Genomic DNA, 17,402 nt, shown 5'->3' on the forward strand with positions numbered 1-17,402 from the left:
TGAAAGTGCTGTGCACAGTTGACTTTTAGTGCAATGAAGTGATGGGATGATATCCTCTAGTGGTGAATAATGTGTATAACACTTTTGGCAAGTTTTAACAAGGTAAATAATAGTGCTATCTTATACATAGCTTAATCAACCACTTCACACCCAGTGTTATTCCTGGGTCTCCAAAGAGAAGGTGAAATGTATATAATATAAATATGTGTATGGCTGAAAGATCTATGGATATTGGTGGAAAAGATCTATTACTCTTAATAGAAGCAACTTGTTACTGTTGATGTGAGAGATATATTACTGTTGGTCAGAGTGATCTATGGCTATTGATGGAAATGATCTGTTACTGTTAATGAGAGAGATCTATGTCTATTTATGGAAGGAACCTATTACTGTTGAAGGAAGAGATCTGTTACTGTTGGTCGGAATGGTCTATGACTATTGATAGAAGAGATTTATTATTGGTTATGGGAGCAACTTGTTACTGTTCATTTGAGATATCAGTGACTATTGATGGAAGAGACATGTTACTGTTGATGGGAGAGGTCTATGACTATTGATGGAAGAGACATGTTACTGTTGATGGAAGAGATCTACATTTATTGATGGAAGAGACATGTTACTGTTGATGGGAGAGATCTATGACTATTGATGGAAGAGACATGTTACTGTTGATGGAAGAGATCTACAATTATTGATGGAAGAGACATGTTACTGTTGATGGGAGAGATCTATAACTATTGATGGAAGAGACATGTTACTGCTGATGGAAGAGATCTACAATTATTGATGGAACATACATGTTACTGTTGATGGAAGAGATCTACGACTATTGATGGAAGAGACATGTTACTGTTGATGGGAGAGATCTATAACTATTGATGGAAGAGACATGTTACTGCTGATGGAAGAGATCTACAATTATTGATGGAAGAGACATGTTACTGTTGATGGGAGAGATCTATGACTATTGATGGAAGAGACATGTTACTGTTGATGGAAGAGATCTACGACTATTGATGGAAGAGACATGTTACTGCTGATGGAAGAGATCTTTGACTATTGCTAGAACATACATGTTACTGTTGATGTAAGAGATCTACTACTATTGATTGAAGATGCATGTTACTGTTGATGGGAAAGATCTACTACTATTGATGGAATAGACATGTTACTGTTGATGGAAGAGATCTACGACTATTGATGGAAGAGACATGTTACTGTTGATGGGAAAGATCTACTACTATTGATGGAATAGACATGTTACTGTTGATGGGTTTATGAGAATGAATGGTTGAGTGTACACTGAGGGTTAATCACTTGCCAATTATGCCAATTGCCAGTGTCTTCATGGTTAATGGATGCCGTGTAGTATTTCTGAACATAGTACAGATACCATACAAATTAGGTACCTGATGCAGTTTGTCTCTAACAATGGTATGAAGGTAATTATATTGAATAATTCCCTACAAACCAACTTGGCTTACACCAACTCATTGCTTCTGCAAGTGTGGTATTTTATAAAATACAGGAGCTTGGAAGTCTGTAGAAACCCAAAATAATAATAATGGTGCATTTTCCCTGGCCAGATTGGTCAGTTTCAGACCCACTGACATGTTATATGTGATTAACGGACTGTATTGAAGAAATCATGCAGACAGTGGTGCACTAGTTTACATGAACATGTCAAATTCTGTGAATATTTTAGTCCGTATCCAGACTTTTAAAAGTCTATTACAGTTTAAAATCCAGATGCCCTCCTTGATAGCCAATGGGGAAAAAACTCAACGCCTTCATAACGTCCATCAATACCCCTATCTCTTAAAAATAAACATTGTACCATCTTTCTAGTCTACATTTTTTTTTCCCTAAAACTGGAGGTTCACACATCTTTGATACACATGCAAGCAATCACTGCATTTATTAGCAGTTTCTAGCATATATTCTTGTTTAAAACAACTATTGCCCATGGCTGTGCATCATAATGGTGGCTTATAACAGCCCAGGTGTAAAATACTTTTTTTTCTAGTTAATCATACAGTCAGTTTTCCATTTCTTATGGTACGTTTGCTTTTATATTGCTTATTCATTTGAATGAACAAGATTAATCAGTCAAACTATTTTGGTTCCAGGTACAGTTTACAATTTTTATCTTGAATGCTTTTTTTTTCACTGTTAAGTGGTATTGTTTTTTTGTTTTTGTTTTATTTTTTAATCTTATGGGGTTTTTATAAATAATATACCTAATAAAGCACTGGTTCTCTTGTCTATTAATTGGTATCACGTAGCTTGGGCATGGAGGCGGGTTAAGCACTACACCTGGAGATTTCTTTTATTATGAGCTGCAATTCATCAGAATTTTGGCCAATCGAGTAATCGTACAAATTCCCAAACTACAGAAATTTACTGAAACACAAACTAAGCAAAATGTGCAATGGACGAATATGTTCATACAAGATAAAATATACAGTTGGTTGGAACTTGTGAAAGTCTGGTGCTACTATCACCTGTGTGGATCACTCAACACACACATAAGGTGCAACAAAGTGAAATAGTAAAAAGGTGGTGAGAGCACTCAATAAATAAAAAGTTTACCAATAATTACATGGACACACTCCTAAAAAGTAAAAATAAAGACCATAGGGTAATATAGTAAAAACATATATTAAAACCACATATTATTGGTCCAATTCACATGGTTCTGAGTCACTTAAAAAGCTGACTCAGACTAGAAGTATAAAGCGGAGATAGACAGCTGGTACAGTGGATTGCTGTTATAGCCAGGGTAGCTTCTGTTCGTGCCAATAATGATTACCTCCAGAAACCCAGGATGCAGCATCAAGGTAACAAACACATATTTATTCAAACATAAATATTAGAGAAAATGAAAACAGGATAAGTTTAGTGTATGACTAGGGTAGTGTATGACTACTATGACTATACAGTGCTCTATTTGTGCATGGGTAACCAGCTGTCTTGCATCACTAGTAACCTGTATTACACTGTCCCCCCCACACCAGAGTGTTTGTGCATATCTATAATTTTCACCCAAATGGCATATAAAACTGTTTTTACTTATAAGATGTGAAGGTGCATTGATTCTATTGTGTATTATTTCCATATTAGTCTCAGCGCTGTCATTGTGTGATCCTTACAGGTGGCACGTCAGCTACAACCATCAGTTATATGGATTGATGATGCGGAAAAATCCTTTTATAAGAAGATTCCAAAGACAGAAAAGCAGGTAAGTGCAATGTTCTTTCTACAGTAGAGACACTAGATTTTATTCTATAAATGAGATTGTGACCATTGGTGCTTCAAAGGACCACTCAAATGACCATAACCACTGCATCATGCCTGTATGTTTTTTGTGCCAAGGGTGCCCTGGCACAACCCCAATGTAAATAGTTAAACTGTTTGTGATTGGTTTGATTTCTTACTGGGTGTCCATTGGGCGATGGTCTCTGTCTCTCTGACAGCCGGAAACATTGCTTTAGCTAAGCCTGACCATGTCACTCTCAGCCAATGAGCTAGCCATGCACTGCAGGGCTTAACTCGGGAAGTGGTCTGGGTGCAGTGTCCCTGTCCCACTTAGTCTGCAATGTAAATCATTGCAGTTTTTTTAAAAACTGCAATAATTACCTTTCTGGACTAAGACTGCCTCCAGGGGCTGCCTATCATACAGTCACTAGATGGGATTCCGGGATTCTAACGGACTCTGCATGAGGACATCCAGCGTCAATGAAAACAACTCCCGAAAGGATTGATTCAGTGCTTTCCTATGGGGAGGGCCTAATGTGTTCGGGGCACATGTGCATTAGGTCTCCCCATTGGATGACGTTGGAGGAGACTGAGCGCTGACCAGCGTCCAGGGACATCGACGCTGGAATCGGGTTAGTGACTAAAGCTTTTTTTAACCCATTATATTCCGGAGGGATGGGAGGACCAGATGGAACTATAGTGTTAGGAATACAGGTTTGTATCCCTAACACTATGTATTTGCTTTAACTGAAACCCCTAGCAGGAACTTCTGGCGGAGAGGCATCCCAGCTAAGACTAAAATCATTAGCAGATGGTTTGAATACTTTCTTTTTTTTTGTTGTGCAATACATAATCATCACATGACAAAACCAAAGCACATGTTTTGCATATAACATCATTATACAGGGAATCCCCTGTTATTGGCTTTACAGAAGTGCACATTTTTACAAGTTTTGTTTGAACTTACAACCAGGTACAATGCCAACATAAGCAATATCGTATGCATAACGTAACTTGCTCTTTCTCGCGGGTGTACTGCAGGTATATCTGTGGTTTGACTACTTATATTGGGGGCTGAGCATGGCCCTGCAAGCACTTAAATACACTGTCGTGGTTATGGCGCTTGGAGTGTTTCTTTATCTGCACAGTTCTCAGCTCATAGACTTGATAAATACCAGGCACAGTAGCTATTCTAGTAACTGAGCCTTTCCTAATCCATGTATTAGTAGGACATTCAAGGAATGCTGGGAAGTTAATGCTGAATTGAGAATTATGCATGCATTACAATATTTACTCATTTAGCCCAAGTACATACTAAGGGCTCGTTTCAAACGCTGTTGTTTGTTAAGTCCGTTTCTATTCGCCAAAGTATCTGTCTCTACTGTTAGCGACTAGCGTCTATTTCCCAATGACCTACCACAAGCAACAGAAATTGACCATCTGCCCATAGGGACATATTTGGAGGAGGGGCTAGAGTATTGGGAACAGCTAGCCACTGGGGGAGGGGTGTAGAAGATGCTCACTATTTGAACACATGGGTCCATGGGATTGGGCCCCTAATATTTCATAAAAAGACTGGGCATCTCCTGTGCCAAACATATTACCTTTCACCCCTCAGCACGGGGGATCTGGGATAGGGTAGGGGCTACTAGTGAAGCCCCTTCCTAATATTTTGGGGTGAAGGCAGGGGATCCCCGCCCTTTTTCTTAATAGTTTCATTTAATATTTACAAATGTGTGTTTGTCAGTGCTGCAGTGGAGTGCTGTATACTGAAAAAGTTAACATCGTCCCCGGTTTTCCTTGTTTTACTATAGTAATTTATCGGTCCATGCCCTTTTTTTCACAAATGATAATCGCCATGTGGTGATAGCTGTCAGCTGCAGTAGGTGTAACTAGTGAAAGGCCGTTAAAAAATAGCAACAAGGATAAAAACTTGTTTTCATTTAGTGGTCACTAATTTATACCACCTGTTGTTAACGTATTACTGCAGATATTTAGCGATGAGGTTGAAGAAACTCTCTTTGTCAGAGTACATACATTGCACAGGCAAATATTCAGAACTCTTTAACAAGGGTCTATTGCACTATAGGTTTGAATGTCAGAGGGAGGAAGGTTGTAAGGAGAACTTATAAATTTTAAAGGCTGCTTTAGAGATTTCAGACAGCAGTATGAACTTTATATATTTTCCAAAAAAGGGATTGAACTTTGAGGGAAGGAAAGTAGTTGCACACTTCAAACAAGAGCACACCCTTTGTAGCATGCATATATTTAAAGAAACCAGCTTGTACATTTAATTTCTTTATCTGGCAAAAAAAACCTGAGAACACATTTACCAGCACCTTCCTAGGCACTTCCTGTAAATAGAGATCTAATGTTTACACTTCATTTATTGCACATTCGGTTTAATTAAGATCTCTTATCTCCTGCCCATTTAATATCCTGCTAGAGCCTACATTAGACTGTGTGATTAAAGTTCAATTTACAGAGCAGGAGATAAAATCTTCTAAAGCAAGTTAACATCTGATTGAAAATGAAACCTTTTTTTCATGCAGGTTGTGTCAGACACGACAAGGGGGAGTGTGGCAAGGACTGCATAAACCAAAACAAAAGTGATTTAACTGCTAAATGGCAGATAATTGAGCAGTGAGACTGCAAGGACATGATCTATACACAAAAACTGATTCATTCAAGGGATGCTGTAGGCACCCAGACCACTTCTGCCCATTGAAGTGGTCTGGGTGCCTTGCCCCTCTCCCCTTAGCCCTGCTTTGGAGAAACCGCAGTGTTTTGATTACAGGGCTAATCCAACCTCTAGTTGCTGTCTCTCAGACAGCCGCCAGATGGTGCTTCCGTGTTCTTAGAGCACGAAAAGCGTATTAAATGACAAAAAAAGGAGGAGGACAGGGAAGACTTGGACGGGCACTCTGACAGTAGGGGATAACCCTCAAAAAACTACCAAGGTAGTTACAGAAAAAACATACATAGGATGAGTGCCCTGCAATATAAAATATAACTTTTAATAGTAAATAGTAAAAAATAAGGTGAAAAACCACCAATAAGTGAAGGACAAATAAAATCTGTACAATTCCGATAGAATACAGTATCCCACATAAGCTTACAACCCTTATCCTGAACACGGTATGTTCATGTGACCTGTCTGATACCTCATACACTAGAGGTCTCAGCTGTTCTTATTCACTTATTACGTGCAAAATTACTGCTCTTTTGCACATGGGTATCTAAGAGAGGACACTGAAAACTTCTGAACAGGACCTCTCTCTAGGGCTATTATGTATCAGGGTATTAACCCATGATTGCTAATTAACAATCTGTCACCTTATTTATGGCTTTAGGGATCCTTTGATTGAGGTTTATGTTCCCATGGCATTATTTGCCAATTTTTGCTAATATTATACCTGCTATTAGTGTTTGTCCTCCCTTTTTCTCCTTTTTTGTTATTTGCAACAGTGTGGAGTGGACTTCAACTCCCATCAGGCGAAACCCGGAGAGCTACTTAAGGTTTACTGGGATACTGCAGCAGCCCATTTACCTCGTTATTACTAACGTTTGTGTTGATTTGGCTGCACCCAGTGTCTCCCGGGTATTTGCTGAAGTCTCTCTGTCACTTATCAGGAGTTTGTCACTTAGGGCACATTATTGAGTGTGCTACCCGTTCATATATGTGTCAGGCATTTAGGGTTCCCTTATAATTGAGGGGTGTTTATTATATGTTTTATTTGCGATTAGGGCTGCTCTTATTATCTAGGCATACCGCTTACAACCCTTATCCTGAACACGGTATGTTCATGTGACCTGTCTGATACCTCATACACTAGAGGTCTCAGCTGTTCTTATTCACTTATTACGTGCAAAATTACTGCTCTGTTGCACATAGGTATCTAAGAGAGGACACTGAAAACTTCTGAACAGGACCTCTCTCTAGGGCTATTACGTATTGGGGTATTAACCCATGATTGCTAATTAACAATCTGTCACCTTATTTATGGCTTTAGGGATCCTTTGATTGAGGTTTTTGTTCCCTTGGCACTATTTGCCAATTTTTGCTAATATTATATCTGCTATTAGTGTTTGTCCTCCCTTTTTCTCCTTTTTGTTATTTGCAGCAGTGTTTTATTTCCAACAGGGTGGGGGTCTACAATATTGGGTTCCTATCCCTCACATGTTGGAACATCTGGCATATTATCCGTATAGACCCATATACTTAGCACCTATCTGGTGTGTGGGATACTGTATTCTATCGGAATTGTACAGATTTTATTTGTCCTTCACTTATTGGTGGTTTTTCACCTTATTTTTTACTATTTACTATTAAAAGTTATATTTTATATTGCAGGGCGTATTAAATGACGTTCGACGTCCCCACTCTGTGCATGAGGACGTCGAGAGTAGCCGGAATCCCCATAGGAAAGCATTATTTATTGCTTTCCTATGGGGATTCCGGCTACTCTTGACATCCTCATGCATTGAACAATGCTTTCTAATGGGGAGGTCTAATGTGCGCATGCGTGGTCATTGCGTCGCCATTTGGTCTGCGGCGGGGGAGGAGCGTGGGTGGGGCTGAGCCAGCGTCGAGGGACATCGGCGCTGGACCCAGGTAAGTAACTAAAGGGGTTATTAACTCCTTCAGTGCCGTGGGAGGGGGCCTTGACAGAAGGGGAAGCTATTGCGAGTTTGTTTTCCTGGCACTATTGTTTCCTTTTAAGCTTAAGTTGTTTTGATGCCTATATTATCCTTTAAAAGTAGACCTTTCTCTGAATGGATACATTTAGCTGCTTATTTTAGCCCAACTGATACACTATTGACACATTACCACTTAAAACATGAAATTCAAGAGTGTGAGCTAATTTGAGAAATGTTGGAATAGAGCAGCCCTCATAAAAGAGCAAGTTCATTAAAGTCATGGGTATGATGGCACATCACTCAGTGTTAACCGACACTCAAATACCTTTATGGCCACTGGAAATGCTATAAACAATTACTCTCATCTTTCTCAGCCAGAACGGCTAAATATTTAACATGCATTTTTAAAATAAAATAAGCATTACCTCAAAAAGGTTATAAGGGATTAGCAATGTTTTATCAAACTGTGTAATCTCTAAGTGATGGTTGTTCCCCTGGTAATCATTATAAAACCTGAAATTAAGAAAGGCACTGTCGCTGTAATGAGCAAATGGTACTCAACTATTTTAACACTACTCTTTATATTTATTACCATAGTAAATTACATTGATTTGCTTTAACAAGTACATTGCTAGCTTTATTGCTGAATTTTATTTTAATGTCCGCCTTCTATAACCTAAACACATCATATTATATCAACCAACAGCCTGGTTTTACTTCATTAGTTTTCTGCCCTCTGGTGTCTGATAGTTGAATTAACATTAGTTCCACATTCCTCTGATCAGTGTTTGTAGCAGATCCCATTGTCCATTTAGCACCACGCTATATATTCCAAATACCCATTGCTCATATTATTTAATTCCCCCGTACCCCTTCTCAACCCTTCTTCTCATACTTCTTTACTCAATTCTTTTCACAGTTGGATCCTAAGAGACTAAAAAAAGATCTTCCAAAAATCCTAAAGTCTTTAAAGTCAGAAGATCGGATCCTCATCGTGGGGACCAGTCACAGACCATTTGATGCTGAGATCAAACCTTTCTGCAAAATATACAAAAAGATTGTTCTTATCCCAAGGCCAGACTATGCAGCACGGCTAGGTATGATAAGCTTCCAAAACCATATGTAGTCATGCTCATGATTTTACTATCAGGGCACAGTGTTTGTTATCTGGTTGGTGAGCAGAAGGCAGAAACATGTTTTCCATGCGCACTTTTACAACTCTGTTTATCCTTTATTTGACATATAACTGGTTTCCTAATTAAACAATCCTTAACAATGTACCACAATTTAAAGGGCCCTTAAAGCTAGAATTGTCCTTTTATTTTTTTAATGGTAATGTAAAGATAAAAAAAAAAATCACTCTTAAAGTTCCTTAATTTTGTGGAAACATCCAAACATTACATCATCGGGTCTACAACTTTACCCACTCCAGGAAGAAGCTTAAATAGTTAGTAGCTTCTCATTCTGGTCTATGGAGTCAGGACTATTGGGCATGGTAACCCAGCAACACAAGGGTTGAAGTGTAGGGGAGCTCAGAAGCAGAATTTAAAGCTCTCTTGGCACACCTGCAGTTCTCCTCAAAGCAGGGATTTTCTTCTGTAGTTTAATTATCAGTGTTCTGCTTGTGAAAGCGGTTAGAGGAACAACAATTTCCAATAAGCTTTGCTGTGCCTTCTCATGGCATCCAGCATGTTATTAGATAGGGACAGGAAGGTAGCTGTACACAGCACCCGTAACCAACAATATAGAAGTATTCTAGAATGGAGGAGGTAAGACAGGAAATCACTGTTAGGATACTAAATGCTGCACAAACTATACAAGTTTGAGCATGTACAAGTACAGCTAATTATTTAGGCCAGAACTGTAAATATGGATGCTGGTACCTAGAGGACATCTTTAATACATCTTTTTCCCCATAAATATTCATAAGCTTATTCATATTATATTCTTACACCACTTGTGTTTTTGTCTCTTCAAACTCTTCCAAACTCACTATCCCTATTCTTCATACGCTATTTCTTCCAGTTATGTGGAAGCAGATGATCTCCCAGCGAGTTGGCAGTGTCACGACCTCTTTGAATTACAGTGCCCTTGCTAAGATCACAGATGGATTTACCCCTGATCACTTGGTGCAGGCAGTGGAGTCTGTGCTGAATGATAGAAGGATCGAGCAGGTTTCCAAGAAACCTCTTGTTGCCTCTGAGTTCCTTGGCTTATTGTCCAGACAGGATCCCGTGTACAAGGAGGAAGAGGAAGCATTCAAGGTACAAATCTAAAGACACCTATCTGTTACATCTATTCTTTGTGTTACATGTAGTGCTAATATCCTTACTTTACAGTGATGTTCATAGTAACACCTTTGTTTTATGTACCGCTTAGTGCATCTTACTATGTGAGTAACCTCTTTCCTGCCTCACATATTCCTGTTAAATTTCCTTTAAAACCTGGACACCTCCTACATGCACAGTGAATCTGCTACACTGACATCTTGGAACTCAACTCAACGGATCTATCTTCCCTTCAGGAACGTGTAACTAGTGGCCTCTCGCCTGTCTCTAACTGGATAACTACTTGCTTCATGAACCCTAGCATCCAAAGCTGAATTTCTTATATTTCCATCCATTGTCCCTGTTCCTAAAAAGTTAATGAAATACACATTATCCCAATGCTCTCACCTTGTCTTCCCACATCAAGTCTCCAATCCCATCATAAATATATTGTGATAGTACTGCATGGATGGTGACATCATCTGTGGTAGTATTTACTGTAATGAACATACAGTTGTCGTGATTTTAGACAGAACTGAAACATACGTGTCCCAGCTGTCCAATTTTAGCTGGATTTACATTCTTAAGCAGAAACACTAATACTAACTCTAATCTAAAATGTTATATAATATAGAACATACATATAGGCAACACAGGTATAAGTGGAAAATAATTCCATATCAGGTTCTGGAGACATTTATAAATCACTTGATCTCCAGTCTCATGGTTTATAATGATTTACCCAGAACACATTAATGGTATTATCTTCTATAAATACATGTTTTTGGACGATTTTGTCTTTTAGGATTCATCGGCATGGTGTAGCTCTGGTGCAGCCTCGGAAATCAAATTAGCTGCATATTACTAAGCGTATTAGGCATTGTATTTTGGGAGAATTTTTGACACTCAAGTGACTGGTTTCCATGTATTAGTAGTTAAAAAGCAAACATTAAGCTTTGTTAATACCAACAGCCAGGAGATCACTGCTCGCCCACTCAACTTGCCACTGGATCCCCAATCAAGTTGTAAAAAAGTTTTTAATTATTTAGTTAAGTGCCATTACAGCAAGAATCTTACGCAAATCACATATCAGACTGATCCCACTTACAAAGACAGTCCAAATCGGAAATGCTAGCAAGTTCCATCAGCATGAGAGATACAGCAGCAGTCTATACACTACACTACTACAGTCCTATTCATCTTTCACACTACTAACCGTATCCCCACACACTAAAGCTGCCAACCACAGACAGCACATACATGCAACCCCTCAAGCAGCCTCCAACCACACAGACCACACTGCCTCCCCAGAAACAAGCAACACCACAAGCTGCGTCACCATAAACAAGTAACACCACAAGCTGCCTTCCTACACACACACAAAAACAGGTCAACTGCAAACACAGCGCAAGCGTGTGCATGGTTTTCCATGAAGGGACATAGGACAGGGCATACACAGTTTTGGGAGGGGATATGTGTCATTGGTACACACCCTGCCTCGGGCCCTGCACCCTCCTGTTGCCCAGCTCCGCTTCTGAATCCCAGGCAGACACTATTTTTTCACATCCTTAAAGCGGCACTGTCATGCCGAACTTACCTTTCCTCAATCTCTTCCTCTTCTCCGCCTCTCTCAGGATCTGTTATTCTTTTCTTCCATTCTTCTTTAGTTTTCTTTAAAATTATAAGACAAAGTAGGGACTCTTTGCCTTATGGAGGATTCCTCCGCTTGACCAGCTCTGACCAGCGGAGGAGCAAAGTGTGCTTCATTTCCGCTGGTCAGAGCAATTTTCCCATGATCCCTAGCTTTCCTCCCAGTTCCCACAATGCTTCCTGTCAGTATTGCCGAAAGTCCTGTCACTTAGACAGAACGCCGGCAAAACTGCCGAATTGCATCCTAACAGAATGATAAGAGTTTCTCCATTGGTGTTAGGATGCAATTCGGTACTTTGTTTGTATCGGAATTTCATTCTAATGAATGAAACTCCGATCCTATTCATTGCTGTGGCTGCATCTTGCAGCCGCTTAGTAGATAACTCCCTAATTCCCACGGTATCAGGGAGCTATCTACTAAAAGGCTGAAAGACCTGAATTGGTCTTTCAGCCAAATGTACTAATACTAAGTAAAGATTACTTAGTATTAGTAAATAATATGCCCCTACTCGCCTGTGGCTGCTCACTGTAAAAAAAAAAAAAAAAACACCTAATAACCCCCCCCCCCCCCCCCTGCGCGGGGCTTAAAGATGGGGGGGACCTACTGTCCTCCCCCCTGGCCCCCACCCCTGCGCGGTGGGTGGGGGCCCTAATAAAATAATAAGGGGGGGAAACCTACTGTCCTCCCCCCTGGCCCCCACCCCTGCGCGGTGGGTGGGGGCCCTAGTAAAATAATAAGGGGGGGGACCTACTGTCCTCCCCCCCTGGCCCCCACCCCTGCGCTGTGGGTGGGGGCCCTAATAAAATAATAAGGGGGGGGACCTACTGTCCTCCCCCCCTGGCCCCCACCCCTGCGCTGTGGGTGGGGGCCCTAATAAAATAATAAGGGGGGGGACCTACTGTCCTCCCCCCCTGGCCCCCACCCCTGCGCTGTGGGTGGGGGCCCTAATAAAATAATAAGGGGGGGACCTACTGTCCTCCCCCCCCTGGCCCCCACCCCTGCGCTGTGGGTGGGGGCCCTAATAAAATAATAAGGGGGGGGACCTACTGTCCTCCCTCCCTGGCCCCCACCCCTGCGCGGTGGGTGGGGGCCCTAGTAAAATAATAAGGGGGGGGACCTACTGTCCTCCCCCCCTGGCCCCCACCCCTGCGCTGTGGGTGGGGGCCCTAATAAAATAATAAGGGGGGGGACCTACTGTCCTCCCCCCCTGGCCCCCACCCCTGCGCTGTGGGTGGGGGCCCTAATAAAATAATAAGGGGGGGACCTACTGTCCTCCCCCCCCTGGCCCCCACCCCTGCGCTGTGGGTGGGGGCCCTAATAAAATAATAAGGGGGGGGACCTACTGTCCTCCCCCCCTGGCCCCCACCCCTGCGCTGTGGGTGGGGGCCCTAATAAAATAATAAGGGGGGGGACCTACTGTCCTCCCCCCCCTGGCCCCCACCCCTGACCCCTAGTCACCCCCCCCACCCAAAACATTCTATCCCCTACCTACCCCCCTCACCCTAAAAATAGTGAGGGGGGAATAAAATAACTAACCTGTAAAAAAAAAAAAATTAAACTTACCATTTGACGTCTTCTTTTTTCTAAATTCTTCTTTCTTCAGCCCCCAAAAAAGCCAAATAAAAATCCATCATACCCGTCGCACTTTAAAAAAAAAAAAAAAAAAAAAACGAGCGCAAAAAAAAATTAATCCATGTTCACCCATGGAGGGCACGCCGCGTACTGAGCTCCGCAGGGCGGATCAAGGCTTATATAGCCTTGCCCCGCCCTGCAATTAGGCTTAGAACACACTGATTGGTTGGTTTAAGCCAATCAGAGTGCTCTGTGTCATTTTACACAGCGTGGGAAAATTCAAAAGAACTTTCCCACGCTGTGTAAAATGACAGATCACTGTGATTGGATGGTTTTCAAGCCATCCAATCACAGTGCTCTGTGTCATTTTACAAGCGTGGGAAAATTCCAAAGAACTTTCCCACGCTTGTAAAATGACACAGAGCACTGTGATAGGATGGATTTCAAGCCATCCAATCACAGTGCTCTGTGTCATTTTACAAGCGTGGGAAAATTCCAAAGAACTTTCCCAAGCTTGTAAAATTACACAGAGCACTGTGATTGGATGGCTTGAAAACCATCCTATCACAGTGCTCTGTGTCATTTTACAAGCGTGGGAAAGTTCTTTGGAATTTTCCCACGCTTGTAAAATGACACAGAGCACTCTGATTGGCTTAAACCAACCAATCAGTGTGTTCTAAGCCTAATTGCAGGGCGGGGCAAGGCTATATAAGCCTTGACCCGCCCTGCGGAGCTCAGTACGCGGCGTGCCCTCCATGGGTGAACATGGATTAATTTTTTTTTGGCGCTCGTTTTTTTTTTTTTTTTTTTTTTAAAGTGCGACGGGTATGATGGATTTTTATTTGGCCTTTTTGGGGGCTGAAGAAAGAAGAATTTAGAAAAAAGAAGACGTCAAATGGTAAGTTTAATTATTTTTTTTACAGGTTAGTTATTTTATTCCCCCCTCACTATTTTTAGGGTGAGGGGGGTAGGTAGGGGTTAGAATGTTTTGGGGTGGGGGGGGGGGGGGGGGTGACTAGGGGCTTGGGACCCCTAGTCACCTTGATGGGGGGGGGGTCATTTAGGGCCCCCACCCACCGCTCAGGGGTGGGGGCCAGGGGGAAGGACAGTAGGTCCCCCCCCTTATTGTTTTATTAGGGCCCCCACCCACCGCGCAGGGGTGGGGGCCAGGGGGGAGGACAGTAGGTCCCCCCCCTATCTTTATTTAGGGCCCCCACCCACCGCTCAGGGGTGGGGGCCAGGGGGGAGGACAGTAGGTCCCCCCCCTTATTATTTTATTAGGGCCCCCACCCACCGCGCAGGGGTGGGGGCCAGGGGGGAGGACAGTAGGTCCCCCCCCCTATCTTTATTTAGGGCCCCCACCCACCGCGCAGGGGTGGGGACCAGGGGGGAGGACAGTAGGTCCCCCCCCCATATCTTTATTTAGGGCCCCCACCCACCGCGCAGGGGTGGGGGCCAGGGGGAAGGACAGTAGGTCCCCCCCCCCTATCTTTATTTAGGGCCCCCACCCAGCGCTCAGGGGTGGGGGCCAGGGGGGAGGACAGTAGGTCCCCCCCTTATTATTTTATTAGGGCCCCCACCCACCGCGCAGGGGTGGGGGCCAGGGGGGAGGACAGTAGGTCCCCCCCCTATCTTTATTTAGGGCCCCCACCCACCGCGCAGGGGTGGGGGCCAGGGGGGAGGACAGTAGGTCCCCCCCCCCTATCTTTATTTAGGGCCCCCACCCAGCGCTCAGGGGTGGGGGCCAGGGGGGAGGACAGTAGGTCCCCCCCCCTTTTATTATTTTATTAGGGCCCCCACCCACCGCGCAGGGGTGGGGGCCAGGGGGGGGAGGACAGTAGGTCCCCCCCCCTTATTTTATTAGGGCCCCCACCCACCGCGCAGGGGTGGGGGCCGGGGGGGAGGACAGTAGGTCCCCCCCCCTTATTATTTTATTAGGGCCCCCACCCACCGCGCAGGGGTGGGGGCCGGGGGGGGGAGGACAGTAGGTCCCCCCCCCTTATTGTTTTATTAGGGCCCCCACCCACCACGCAGGAGTGAGGGCCGGGGGGAGGACAGTAGGTCCCCCCCTTATTATTTTATTAGTGCCCCCACCCACCGCGCAGGGGTGGGGGCCAGGGGGGAGGACAGTAGGTCCCCCCCCCCCCTTATTACCATTTATGATTTTACAGTGAGCAGCGACACTGTTTAGTGGACATGCCTCTACTCGCGGTATAGCGAGTAGGGGCATTGGGGAGATTTTAACCTCCCTTGTGCTATTATGGGGGTCATATTGACCCCCATAGAGTGAGGGGGGGACCTGGGGGGCTTATGAAGTGGTGGGGAGCACAGCTCCCCACCGCTTCTGTCTTTACATATTACAAGGAGGGAGCTGCACGTCGGTAGCTCCCTCCTTGTAATAAACTGATCGAACAAACGAACACTGATACTCAGTGTTAGTTTGTTCGTCTGATTTTTTCTATTCATTCATTCGTCTGTCTGATGAATGAATGAATAGATGAAATTCCCGTTCGCATGTCCAGGTGTTTCACTGGGCATGTGCGGGAATCTCACAGTCTGTCTAGTGTGGGTAGATGACGTGTCCCACAGGGACTTCACCTACCCACACAAAGATGGCGGCGCCCTGAATAAAGATCGGGGCAGAAGATACAGATTTAAAAATAGGTAATCTGGGGGGCTTAGGGGCATTTGGGGGTGACTAGGGGGTCAATTGGATGTAGTGGAGGCGGGAGGGGGGTTAAAAAAAAAACGGGATTCGGCATGACAGTGCCGCTTTAAGCAGATGTGGGTTTAATTGCAAATGTTCTTTTTGATACTTTGTAGCAATTTATGGAACATTCTCAATATATTTAATGTTCTCCATTTGCTTCCCATGTTTGTGATTGCAGGCTTGGTATGCCAAAACACCACTTGGTAAGAAACGAATAAAAGCAATGGCAGGTGGAGAGGAAGACACTGGGAAGAAGAAAGGGAAGAAGAAAGGAGACAAAAAGGGGGGAAAGAAGAAGAAGAAGTAGGACATTCCAGATCGGGCACTTTGGATTAGACTGTGCAAAGTGTCATCTTGGGATTTGCTGACCACCACTGGAGGAATTAAACCAAGCATTAATTTATACGTATACCTGGTATCTTTCTTGTTGTAACAACTTAACTTTGTACAGTTCATATAGGGTATAATCTCTGAAATGTGGTTTTAGCTGAAAAGATGCTCTGCTGATTTTTGGTTCATCTAAGGGTTAAGGCTCCAATTTTATATAATCTTCCCTGCACCAACGGATATTTTTTGTATAGGGGTTGAATATACCATGTATGTGTGAAAATCAGTACAGATTAAATATTGTTAAATAAGCTTTCCAAATGACTTAATATTTCTGGAAACACTTCATAAAAGTTATTTTTTCAACATATTAATATATCAGAAAATATATAACATATCAGAAATTTAAAAATATTACAAAATTCAAATATTTTTCATAATATTATATAATTTTTATCCAAAAAATAATAAATAATAAAGTTTATCCAAAAATATTAGGTCATGCAGAAAGCTTATCCAACAATATTAATTTGAGGCCCAAGTGTGTTAAGCAATGTTCAACACAAAGGTAAGAAGATCTTTCTTAAATATAGTCACTATAATCACCAGAACAACAACTGCTTAATCCATTTGTTCTGGTGAGTAGAATCATTACCTTCAGGCTTTTTGCTGTAAACCCTGTCTTTTTAGAGAAAAATTACAGCTGGTTTGCTTTATATATCCACAGACATGTAGTCCTCTAACGTGTGTTTGCATGCCTCTCAGCCACCCCAATTTCTGCAGGATAGTCCCAGTTTTCAGTACTGTCCCACCATCCATCCTTAGTCCTGCTTTTGGGGGCATCAGGGAACTGTCCTTAACAATCATAACACAAGCGCATCAAGAGACATGCTTGTGCTGTATTCAGGACACTAGGTCCCTGCAGGTAGCACTGAAACAGGGTCAGCCCTCTGTGCGCTGGTTAAAATTATTTTTA

General features: G+C 42.8%; 1 protein-coding gene across 3 annotated transcripts in view; it reads left to right on the plus strand.

Annotated features, from left to right (window-relative positions):
- The window catches only part of IQCA1 (IQ motif containing with AAA domain 1), a 163,820-nt gene extending 147,082 nt beyond the window's left edge, over positions 1-16,738 (plus strand). For all 3 annotated transcript variants that reach the window (XM_063430005.1, XM_063430004.1, XM_063430006.1), the window contains exons 17-20: positions 3,155-3,241; positions 8,819-8,996; positions 9,925-10,163; positions 16,278-16,738. In XM_063430005.1, coding sequence (XP_063286075.1) covers positions 3,155-3,241; positions 8,819-8,996; positions 9,925-10,163; positions 16,278-16,406 — 633 coding nt within the window. In that variant the 3' untranslated portion in view covers positions 16,407-16,738. The remainder of the gene's footprint in view (positions 1-3,154; positions 3,242-8,818; positions 8,997-9,924; positions 10,164-16,277) is intronic.
- Positions 16,739-17,402: the final 664 nt, after the last annotated feature.

Source organism: Pelobates fuscus, chromosome 8 (genome assembly GCF_036172605.1).
Source record: "Pelobates fuscus isolate aPelFus1 chromosome 8, aPelFus1.pri, whole genome shotgun sequence".
Taxonomy (NCBI): Eukaryota; Metazoa; Chordata; class Amphibia; order Anura; family Pelobatidae; genus Pelobates; species Pelobates fuscus.